We start from the raw sequence: 12,515 nt of genomic DNA, 5'->3' as shown, positions 1-12,515 counted from the left end.
TGTAATGTATTGTAATACTCATTTAAATCTTTTTACAGTAGTTTAAATTTATTCATATTAATTTAGATGGACAAACAATTAAAATATACCCAGCACATGAGATGCTGCAGTGTGTTTTAAAGGGAAAAGGTCACCCATCAAGTCCCTAAATAACCCAAATAAATAGATAAACAAAAACAACTTTAATCTACTGTCTGTGTGTCATGCATAATTATCAGTTACACTAATTTATGGTACCGAGAAGGCGTTAGTTATGTTTTAGTGGGTACTTTGCTGAGAGGTCATGTTCTATATCTACTTGGGAAGCATCCATAGACCTAAAAATATCTCTGCTGCAAATAGCCTACAGTGAAACTCTAAAACTGAAACTGTGTGGAAAAACTAGACATGACAGAAAACTATTTGTGACTTTAGAAAGGAAAATGTCCCAGCAATTATGATGGTGCTCAATACTCGACCTGAGGAAAACCACCGGGTAACAAATTAAGCGACTGTAGCCTTTGGCAGCTCACCTCTCTCAAATAGAGAAAAGAATACTATGTTCTTTGCAATTATATCCTCCATGTGTTTTGATTAGTGACATGAAATATAATTTACAAAATTTTACGATATTTGCAAAGTTTTGTAAAGTGTATATGTGCACAACTGTTGTTTTGGAGACACACACGGATCCTGCTGTATGATGCTGCAGGTGATTAATGGACTGTTTAAAGAGCACTTTCACTCGCTGGGCCCACATCCTCATTTGAGGTTTGACAGCGGTTTAGTAGATAAAGGGGAATAGCTTGGACATGAATTAAGCTGCAGTTTGGGGAAGGCCTCGAAGGGGACTGGTGGCAGCTCCCGGGCGTGGCAGATCCCCGTGTACTAAATAGAAGTGAAGAAGTTAAAGAATTGAAAAGGAAAGGGAGGGTGTGGCAGGTAAACGAGATCTACGGCTTGTAGAACTGGGGGGACATATATAGATGAGAGCCGGAAGGAGCGTGTTTGGAGGCGTGGTCCCGCTCCTGAGATTCAGATACTTTATCTCCAACAAAAAGTGATTCTTTGCCTTCATAAATATGAAGCAATAATTTTGAATAAACTGCAACTGAAATAAAATCAAATGTTCGTTTATTCAAATAATTAATCATTAAGGAAAGTATGATTGGTATAAAGTGTATACCAGTCAAGTTTATTTTTGTTTTTGACAAGATTTTGACCAGAATTTGATCAGATTCAGCATTTGGGGCATAATTATTTTCAATGAGAAGACTACCACACATTTTTAATAGATGTGAAGTTTCAGAGCAAAGTGAATCCGGCTACACTTAACCTACATAAAGTTGTGTTGTGATTTTTGGAGAAGTCTCTGCGTGTGCTTCTTTTAGGCTTTGAACAAAGTGCTTTGCAGACTTTGTTCTGTCCTCTGTTAGTTTAATGATTAAGGGGGGATTTTAAGGCTTCCTCTTATTTGTGACAGTGTCTCAAAGCTGTTGTCACATGATAAAAGTAGCGAAAAATGTATCAGAAAATAAAATGGTATATGGAAGAACATCTTTCTTTGAAATAGACTACTTGAAATTAATATAGACTTTTCAGAGTTTTTGCTTGAGTGTTGTCTAAGGAGCTTGGAAAGAAAAGCATCTGGACATGATAGGGTGGGGCTAGGTTTCACAATGAGCTCACCCGAAACCTTGGCTAATTGTGACCTACACTCGTTTTCACACCTTGGCTCATGTGATTAGGTAGAGGATCATTAGGGGGTCCTTTTGTCCCTCTTGGGGGGTTACTCCAACTGGGTTTAAATCTGGGGCTCTCCACCATTTGACCCTAGAACTGAAGAAGCTTCTCGGATGAGAGGTGAAACGTCTTCAAGCAACTTAAAGACGTCCAGATGCTTTTCTTTCCAAGCTCCTTAGACCACGATGACCTGGATGACTGAGAACCTTCACAGACATATTGCTTTAGAGTTATTTTGTGAGTTGTTTTTATTCTGTTTGCGATCCTTATGCTAAGCTGTGGTAGCTGGCACAGCTTTCTTTTGGCTGTGGCATCAATCTTCGCATAAATCTTTGCATTTAACTCTTGGCAAGTAAGCTAATGAGTATATTTCCCAAAGTGTTGAACTGTCACTTCATTCAGCTTACTTTGCCCATTAAAGAGAATTCAGACCTGCAGGACTGTGGTTAATGCCAAGTTTATGCCTTAATGTTCCATCCTCCAGCTTTACTCCAAAGCCCTTGCCCTCTGCTGGAGCTGAATATGACCATCAGTTGTCCCCAGCTGTGCTATGTATATCCTGGACAGGGTCCAGAGAAAGGACAGTGCACAGTCATAAAAACAGAAGATAGTGCATAAGCATAGGAACAAAAAGAGGAGTTGCTGTAGCTACTGACTAAAAGGCACTTTAGGGTCTATTTATATCAGATGATTGCTGTTCCTAAACTCACTCAAAAGCACAAGACTGCATACACAGCCATTTTGTTTGAGTTTGAAGGCTTTTTTAAAAAAGTAGATTGGCCAACAAAGAGGACGAGTGCATTCAAGGGGGGCAGGATTTTGTGTGCATATTCATATTAGAATGGGTGCATTAGCAAGAATTTTAATGCGGTAGACCATGGCTATTCAACTACGAAGTTAGTTGGGCCAGATTTTCAAACCGAGGAATTTATCTGGGCCAGATATTTTTTTTGAAGCCAGTAAGCAGCAGATCATGATCAATTTCAAACCCACACAATTGTATTGAAAAACAAGTAATTTTTTTATTCCTTTTCCCCTGTAAATCTGGTGACCTCTCACAAATGTACACCATAAGGTCCATTTAAAAAAAGGCTATAACTAAACTATTTTTTGCACATTTGAAATAATAATAATAATAACAAAAAACATTTTGATAATTCCCTTTCAAATTAAAATAAATATTTCGCTGACCACTCACTTTTCCTGCCATGGATGGAGCCCCATCCATCACAAGTATACAGACACGCTTCATATCCAGACCATTTTCCTCAAAAAGAGCTTAAATCTTCTCAAACATTATTTCGCCAGCTGTGTGTCCCTCTAACGGTAGTAAACAGAGCAATTTCCCATCCAAAAAACGGACATATACGCACAACTGTGCATTATCAGTTCTATCTGTGATCTCCTGCTATAGATATTACATCAGTTTTCTTCGGGTCATCTAACAGCATTTCAAACTCGTCTGACGCCAGAATTTCAACTCTACGAATATTTGAACTGTCCTACAGGGGTACGTTTTTAATAGCAGATGTCACACTTACTTTAATTTTTTCATCACTTTTCACCGCATCCACCACGGCCAGCATGCAGTATTTCACCGTTTCAGAATCTGTGAAAGGCCTTTTCTTCTTTGCCAAGAAGCAAACAGGAAGGAAGCTCTCTCTTGGGCTGTGCAGGACCCTCACCATGGTAGTACAACTCCGGTTGTAAGATTATTAAACTCGGTAAAATGAATAAGTATTTGTCAGTCCAGGCAGGGTTAAACCAACAGTTTTCATTGTCAATTTTGCGCTTTTGGAGTGAGAAAGACATGCTGTTGTCGCATCATATATTACGATGATTGTTTAATATGTTTACATCAGGGTGCATTGTGGGTTAAATATTGCTAGGCTACTAGGAGTGTTGCATTCATAGTCTACACTACGCTGTAGGAATTTTAAATTTTTTTTAATTAATTAATGAATTAATTTTTTGCGTTTTCTCTGTGTTTCTGCCAGAACCACAGGCAGGGCCACTCGCAGGTTGCTTCTGGGCCGCATTTGGCCCGCGGGCCGCCATTTGAATAGGCTTGCGGTAGACCTTTTCAAATAAAAACGAGGCAGCAAGTAGACTGAACTATATCACATGCTCTCGATACAGTTTCTGCATGTACTGTACATGTGCTTCACTTGGGACCACGTCTTAAGGAAACACATGCTGGCTTTCCTAGAAGGGATAAAAGGGGAATGAGGGTTATAAAGTGCTGGGTGCTTTAACATCTACTAGCTCTTCTCATTTATGCTTATCTAGCTGACGGGTGTGTAAATGGCTTTCTGCTGGAGCAGGGTCCCCCGGGAGAACCGTTCCACTCACACAGCCAGTGACAGGCCAGTAATGCCCCCCACCCCCGAAACCCCCCTGTCTTTGCCTCACCTCCAGCCACCCCTCACCGACCAGCCCAGACAAACATCTTGATTGTAATTGAATTTTCAGAACGGCTGCTGTGTGACGGAGTAACGATTGGAAGGGGGAGCGACAGAGAGAGAGAGAGCCACAGTAAGAAGGGGTGGAAGGGAGGAAACTGAGGATGAAGACGGAGGAAGATGGAGTGGTGGAAAGGTTAGAGTAATGACAGAGGCTAAGATTGAACAGGAAGGAAGAGGAAATAGCATACTGTTGTATAGCATGACAGTGGAGGGAAAGCCAAGGACAGGAAGCTGCTGGGGGATTAGCTTTGTTTCTGCGCCGAAGTCTTATCGTAATATACTGTTGCAATGCAAGTTTCATGGTTCACATACCTGCCGCGCGCATGCATAAGTGTAGCTGACATGCTAAAGATCAGGGAGAGGGAAAAAAAGCACCGAATAATCTGCGGTTAACATGAGAATATCATCCTTGAGAACATTTAATCCGGCACAAAGTAAACAGAACTAAACATGGTAATACCTAGGGGCATAATGCACTGTTGTTAAAATCATACTTTATTAGTTCCGCTTCACATCTTTCTCCCACTGATATTATTGTTTGTTTGTTTTTTTTCTCCAGCTAGCCTTATATAGTCTTGATTTAATTGGATAAACCGCCATTACAACAGCTATGTTGGCAAGTGAGGTCAGAGCTAATTCACTTAAAACAAATGTTAAAATTAAAGGTAGTTCTGCTAAATTTCTTGGTGGCTTACAACTTAACGCGAATGCTGTATTTCTGGGGTTGTTGCTATGAAAGCTAAAATAAGTGCCACTTAGCTGTATAACTCTGTCCTTCATTGTTGTGTAGTGCTTTTTTCATTTTGTCTATTAAGTGACCTGCCCTCTTTATGATAATGAAAGCTGAAGTCGAGGATACAATCCGATTTCTGTATGTCTGATAAGCCAGTTTTGATAAGTCCGCCATCCCTTTCCTATTAAATCCGCACTCTCTTTCCATATTCGGTGCTCTGATGAATAGCCCTAAATGAGCACTGACAAGTTTATCGCCGGGAAAACAGATTTGTTTATATAGGAAAATTTACACTTTGATTTGTGGCAAAGAAAACAAATTGTAGGTGGCGATTCCTCCCATGGAGTGTGGTCACAGGCACAGTGATCTTTGTTCATTCATTTATTTTAAGACACTCATAAAGCTGCATTCACCAGTGGCTCCATACTGTAGTGGTTAACACATTTGTCCCAAAACAGAAAAGCTTTCCCAAGAGGAGAGACAAATTCTCAGGGGGTTGCTTGAGCGATGCCACGTGGTGTTTAAAAGAAAAAGAAAAAAGCTGCCAAATCAAATGTGTGTGTCCATCCGCTGTGGTAACCAGTCCATTCACAGGACAAGTCAGCATCTTTCATCCGTCACCTTCTTTGACAGCTTTTTTAATCTTCCTAAAGATGTGATTATAAAAAGTGTATTTTTATAATCCACATGTGTGACACAGGATTTGTAAATGTCTTTTCACTTCCAACTTTGATATTCTTGCCTACTGACCCTGTCTCGCTCTCTCTTTTTACCCCCCCCCCCCCCCCCCCCCCCCCCCCAACCATACCCTCAAAGATTTTATCTAGTCAGCGGTGGAGTGCCCCTCATCATCTGCGGGGTCACGGCAGCTGTCAATATAGACAACTATGGCAGCAGGGAGCAAGCGCTGTAGTAAGTCCTAGATTTGCTTCTTCTTGAGTCAGGCTGTGATGATGTTTCACATTGTTATGCAAATAAAGAGTTTTTTTTTTTTTAATTTAATTCCCAGAAATTAAATTTGATTTAATCTTCTTTAAACGCTGTTAGACGTGTGTATACATAGACACAAGCATACACTATCCTCGCTTTGTGCGCTTTAAGCTCCCTTTGGTGGATGTGTATTTCATTTAGTTACTCTCTTCTCAGTAAACACATAAAGATGATGTGACTTTATGAAGGTAACCATTTAATTACAAACAGAAAGTAAACTTTGAATTGTTCCGTATTTCTTAAGGTATTAAAGTGCATTGGTGTGTTTGTGTGTGTGTGTGTATTGCAGCTGCTGGATGGCGTGGGAGCCCAGTCTGGGAGCGTTCTTTGGCCCTGTAGCTTTCATCGTCCTGGTCACATGCATCTACTTCCTCTGCACTTTCATCCAGCTACGGCGACACCCTGAAAAGAAGTACGAGCTCAAGCAACTGACGGAGGAGCAGCAGAGGCTGGCTGCTGTCGATGTGCCGACACACTGCCACCAGGGAGCCGAGCCCGGAGCCCTGGCTCCACCGCCCAGCGGGAGCCACTGCCCCGCCGGCTGCCCTGGCATTCCCATCAACCCCGCGCTGCTGGCCAACGAGCACTCCTTCAAGGCTCAGTTAAGAACAGCGGCCTTCACCCTTTTCCTCTTTCTGGCAACCTGGACTTTTGGGGCACTGGCTGTGTCACAGGGCCACTTCCTGGACATGATCTTCAGCTGCCTTTATGGTGCCTTCTCCGTCACCCTCGGCCTCTTCGTCCTCATCCATCACTGTGCCAAGCGGGACGATGTTTGGCATTGCTGGTGTTCCTGCTGTCCTGGACGAAGCGCCGACCCCTCCTCTGGTGCCCCCGCGCCCGCTCAAACGCGGCCCAAAGTCAACGTGAACGGAGATACCCCCGGGCACGGCCACGGCCACAGCCACTGCCACCATGACTCACCTTGTCAGGCTAAAGCTCTAAGCTGCGGCCATGGCAGCTTAGCTCACTGTAAACACGCTGCCCTTCCTTCCTCACAAAATCACATGACGTGTCTAGCGCCAGTGACGCCGTGCTGTGCCGCGCTGCACAGCCAGCAGCTTATGGAAGAAGAGCCCGCGGCCACGCATGTGCTGCTGCACGCTGACCCGGAGGGTTACCGGCCGGGGATCCAGTTGCACCCCTGCCTAAAGAGCAGCGCCAGGACTAAAGGCCGACATCTCAGCCGCAGGGATGGGGCCGGTGCTTGTGGAGCGGGGAGTGAGAGGGAGTACGCCTATCACATCCCCTCTAGTGTGGATGGAGGCAGCGTGCACAGCTTACACACTGACAGCCCCCACAGCACACACGAGCGTCACGCCCACATCTGTCCACACCTGGCCCACGAAGGCCACCATGACGTGCATCACACATGCCACGCTGCTGCAGAGTCCCTGGCATGCCATAATCCCTGCCACAGGCACATCTGCTGTGCCAAGGCAGACCTTTTCCCTTCTCTGTGCCCGGCAGAAGCAGGAGACACGGGCGTCTTCCTGTGCGGCTGCGGCAAAGTGGCTGAGGAGGACCCCGTGGCAACACATCACCATTTGGAAATGCACGCCCCGCGCAGACAATCCTACCCTCAGAACCCGCCCAATCAGAACGGGATTCTAAAAGGGAGCCTGCACGAGGGTCTCCTCTACACGTCAGACAGCACAGGAAATATACGCACTGGACCCTGGAAGAATGAAACTACTGTGTAGTGTGGGAAGACTGAGAAGAGGGGATGCAGGCAGCATTCCTGCTTCCCCTTCTAGGATAATAAAAAAACAAAGAATTGTATAACATTTTAAAACATCACAATCAGCGTGGGATATTTTTTTATTTTAATGTCCTCTTGATTTTATGTGTGCTGTTTTACTGTACAGAATTTCATTTGAACGCTCTCCAAGGGGGCATCCACTGACAGAAACCGAATTTCTTCCATCACAATGAATTTGTGAAAACGTGCGTCGCATGGCGCCTTCAGATGTAATCGAAGGTGTCGCCACTGTTCCATATTACTACAGATCTATCTCTCTCTATATATACAAGAAAATGAATGGTTGTACGTATGAATTTGTGTGTGTTAACGCTCAAAGGCAACACGCTGCAAGATATTTTTTACACTTTGAAACGCGTCAAATAGTCTCTGATGACAGTGAACCTCCAGTACTTAAAAGAACTTCTTGGCATCCATGTTTTAGACAACTAAACCAGCAGTTTTAGACTTCATGGGTATTTTTGCCATTCGGTCAAGCAACTGTGAATATCTACTAGAGTTTTCTAAAAAAAAAAAAAAGAAATATATATAAATATATATAAAGATACTGTTGCTTACAAGAGATGTGTGGATGCCAGTTAAGTTGTGAAAATTCAAAGCAACAGAAAAAGAGAAGTGAAATTAAGCATCCTCTTATCCAGGTCAGTATTGATCGTGCTGTCTATATGATGTCTTCACTGTTGTGTTTCTTTTTCTTTTCTGTTCTGGAGAGAATAACGGCACATCAGCAGCAACAGCATTGTGTGTTGAAAGTTACTGTCAGTGAGTCATTGGATCCATTGTGCCATAAAGAGCCAGGTCCTCACAGCAAAGTTCATTGCCAAACCGGTGTGCTGGTTTTTATTCCGTTCAGCTCAGTTTGCACACGCTTCATGTGACGGTATCACATCAGCTTATGTTTCTCTGTACAATCAATCTAGAAAAAAAAAAAAACAGCAACAACAATAACAGCAAGCTGCGTCAACATAACTTTGGGAAACCAGCCCAGCGTCCTGCAATTTTCCCTCCTATTAAAATGCTAATAAAATATTTCAGACTCACCCGACATTGGCCGAAGCCAAAAAAAATGATACATGGCAGACACCAGAGCAAATTCGGCCCTGTTTGTGTTTTATAAATTTATAATTTGTCTTATAAAAGCTCCAACGCATGCACGCTTATATGTAGCTGTGTTTTAATGGTGTAAATGAATGCCTCTCCACAGACATATCGTTTGACTCGACCCAATGCAGCTTGCCATGTGTCCTTTTTTGAAGCACTTGTGGATTATTTCACTTCTCAAGGAAATACAGTAATATTTGGCTCTTGTGACCTTCATGTTGCATCACTTTAAAAAGGACCCATTATTCTCATTTACAGCGTCATAGTTTTTTTTTTAAATCTTCAATCTTAGAATCATCTTTGCAAGATTCATAGTTTAAATGAATCCTTCTTTATCTTATACCAGGCTTTAGTGCAGTTATTTCTGGGCAACTGCTTTAACCCTGGAGAACCAATGGGGTCAGATCCGACCCCATTGGTTCTCCAGGGTTAAATGGTAAATGGCCTGTGTTTGTATAGCGCTTTTCTAGTCCCTAAGGATCCCAAAGTGCTTTACACAACCAGTCATCCACCCATTCACACACTGGTGATGGCAAGCTACATTGTAGCCACAGCCACCCTGGGGCGCACTTTAGCCTAGAACACCCAGTTTTCTCCTGATTGGTTGCCCTTCAGAAACAGCACATGTGTGGCCAAAAGTAATAGCCAAAGCTGATACCCCCCTCACTGAATCAAACAGAGTCGACACTAGAAAAAAAACAAACATTTAGAGAGGTTTCAAGATTGCTTTTGACATTGTAACAATATATGTATTACAGAAAATAAGATAAAGCATAAGCTATCCCTTTATTCTTACATTTATTCAGGAGTCCAGTCAGTAAAATCATATGTGCTGCTTTGGTGACAGCTTTTGTCAGGAGAGGTTACAGATGAAATGTGGATCATTTCTTTTTTTTTGTTTTTTTTAAACCGTGAAGGTCACACTCTCTTTGAAGAATTGCCACTCGAAAGAGAAGCCAAAAGAGTCTCCGTATTGATTTAGAAGCGCTTGTTTGTTTTATGAATGATAATATTTAATACAATGCTCCAGACAAAACAAATCGTACATTTCATCAGACAAGCCAACACTTCATAAAAAACAACAACATCCAAAGCATAATCTCGCAGCAAAGCCCACTCTAGCGAAACCACCTCAGCATGCGCACCACCTCTCTATCCATCTCGTGCACTTTTCGTCCGTGTATATAGAATTGGTTTCTGATGAATTATTTTTATGAGATTTAAGATATTTAAGAATAAAATAAATCTATGTAAAAGAAAGTTGTATGGGGAAAAAACTGACCTCTCAGTGTTATAATGCTCAGTATCTGAGTTTAGAAATGTCCTTTTTGTTTTCAAATGCCTTTTTTTTTTCTGTCGACTTCATAAAGTATGCAGACTCGCCGTGTGTTGTGAGACTTATCCTGTCATATCAGAAATAGAAATGCACTACCCATTATAACGTTTGGCCTGCCAGAATAGCATTTGTCACTTACGGTGTCGTTATAATAGAAGTGCTTGTTCAGACAGACCTGAATTAAGGAAAAAAATTCAGAGAAAGAAAGCAAAATATTAATGTGACAGTCCTTCTGGTTGAATGGCAAGGCTTTGAACAAGTAAAGGAAGGCAATGGTAGACATCAAAGATGATGCATGAACCTCATAGCTTTGCACAGGGCCATTGGAGTTATTGCCAGGGACTGGGACAAAATGGGATGTTATGGGTTCAGCTTATGGGTTATAAAACACTGGCCCACAATTGATCATACAATACAAGCTCCTTTGAGCCACCTTGGATGCTAGCAGCCAGCGGCCCTGGCTTTATAGTTATTGGAAAGGGATTTGTAACAGTATCACAACAAAATCATCCCACATTAAACCGAGAGAACATCGGTCTAGGTTAATTGCTGTACAACGTGTGCATTTGCTGGTGGTGTGTTTTAGGAGCAGCCCGAGCTTTTCAGTGTCTGTGAGACGGTGTGTTTGGTATCACTGGCCGCCATAGGCCACCTTCTCTGTCGCCATCAGTAACAGATGTACTGCCCCAAACAAGCTAGCTGGCTTCGTTTCGGCTCACCAGGCGCCTGCTGGAATATTCACCTGTGGTACTGTGACAAAACCTAAAGCCAGTTTTCAATTTTTTCTACATTGACACAGATTCCAATAAATGTATTTTTTCACCATGCAACGGACGAGCGCCTCTTTGGCTTTGTGTTTGTGTGCCTGCCACCTGTGTGCATGTGTGTGAAAGTGCATTTAACATATGTGAAGATGAATCCAAGTGATCGCAAAAGCCTGTTTTTTTTCCCTTTTCTTCTTCTTCATAATTCTCTTTTATAACTTCTGCCAGCGTGATGAAAATTGAGATGTCTTTTGGACTCACCGTGGGGGAGGAATCAAGTGATAACAGGCTTGACTGCTGTTCCTGCTGCTGCTGCTGCTGTGCGAGGATGTGTGTCTATGTGGTGCATGCCCAGACTTTTGTCCACATACATGCACAGGCATCTGCACGTGCACATATCTTGCAGGAAATGAGACACTGTGTCTTCCGCGCATCACAAACGGCACCCTGATTTGACAGGCCGTGAAACGCCTGAGCACATTTAATATGCAGCTGGATTTTTTTTTCCTTTCCAAGGCCACACAGCTCGCTCTTCAGCCTCACAACCATCAGATTATTCGTGTGACTGAAAGCCATGTGAAATATCAAACCCCCCAATCTCCTTCTCTGTTGGCTGTGAGGACCCGGGCTTAACATGAGTACTGCAGGGTGTTATGAAAGGTGAGTAATGGATGTCTCGAGCCTCTATCTTTTAAGGAAACCAAATTATTTTGTGTGCTGCAGTGCCAAATGAGTAGCTGCCATCCTTGTATATGACGCTTGAACGTGTCTTTGAATAAATAAGTGTGTGTGTGTGTGTGTGATTTTTTAAGTGCTCAACAAAGAGTCAATAAAGCACATGGATGATTCACCGTGAGGCTTAAAGACTGAAGGCCGTGGTAGGTGAGGCCATGGAGGTTTGGCAAAGGGAGAAATTGGCCCGGGGAGGCAGCTGTTTCATTAAAAATTAATCTGATTTTAGCAACACAGATGTGTGTTTATGATACAATTAACAGTGTTTTAATTTCCTGTTGTAATAAATAGGCCTATAAGTAGGAGTATTAGCCAAAGAAGAAGAGTGGGAGATGTGAAGAGAAATGCTTATGTGCCGCTGCAAAGAAATACGCTTCATGTATGGTACGGAAACCATACATGCAGTACAATTAGATTTTACTGAGGGGCTTGTATCGTGTACATATGAACAGGGGCATGATTTGTGAGTCTCTTTGTAAGCCTGTCTCTTAACACATGTCAAAATTGCTGTTATCTTTTGCTATCTCTCATGTAGATCTAACAACGTATGGCACGTAAACAATGTTCCTCTGGTGTGTAGAGACTTGTATTACTTTGTCTTACTTAATCAAGAATGTCTTTGATTTCTCTCAGACCATGTTATACCGTTTATATGCCTTTGGCTTCCTCCCTTACTCCCCACACGTTTAGTAGCTCTACCCCCCTCCTCCTCCTCCTCTTGTCTTGTCAGACAAGACTTGTGATAGAAGGCTGTGATCGTCATGCTAATGTTGTCCTTGGCTTAAATAACATGCTAGAGATTCGCGGGGTGGGGAGAGCGAGAGGGAGCAGCAGAGTAAAGGCGGGGTGGTGAGGAGGGGGCGGTGGGTGGAGGGGAAAGCGGGACGGATAGTTTGAGGCTTATGAGAAG

At 42.8% G+C, this 12,515-nt stretch overlaps 1 protein-coding gene across 1 annotated transcript in view; it reads left to right on the top strand.

Annotated features, from left to right (window-relative positions):
• Positions 1–9,132, top strand: part of adgra1b (adhesion G protein-coupled receptor A1b) — a 180,037-nt gene extending 170,905 nt beyond the window's left edge. Inside the window, exons 18-19 of the mRNA XM_087850365.1 lie at positions 5,737–5,832; positions 6,200–9,132. Of these exons, the coding sequence (XP_087706491.1) occupies positions 5,737–5,832; positions 6,200–7,613 (1,510 nt within the window). The 3' untranslated portion in view covers positions 7,614–9,132. The remainder of the gene's footprint in view (positions 1–5,736; positions 5,833–6,199) is intronic.
• Positions 9,133–12,515: the final 3,383 nt, after the last annotated feature.

Source organism: Neolamprologus brichardi, chromosome 13 (genome assembly GCF_056152115.1).
Source record: "Neolamprologus brichardi isolate AB-2024 chromosome 13, ASM5615211v1, whole genome shotgun sequence".
NCBI classification, from domain to species: Eukaryota; Metazoa; Chordata; class Actinopteri; order Cichliformes; family Cichlidae; genus Neolamprologus; species Neolamprologus brichardi.
Note: the sequence above shows the minus strand (reverse complement) of the source record. Positions and strands in the feature narration are given on the sequence as shown.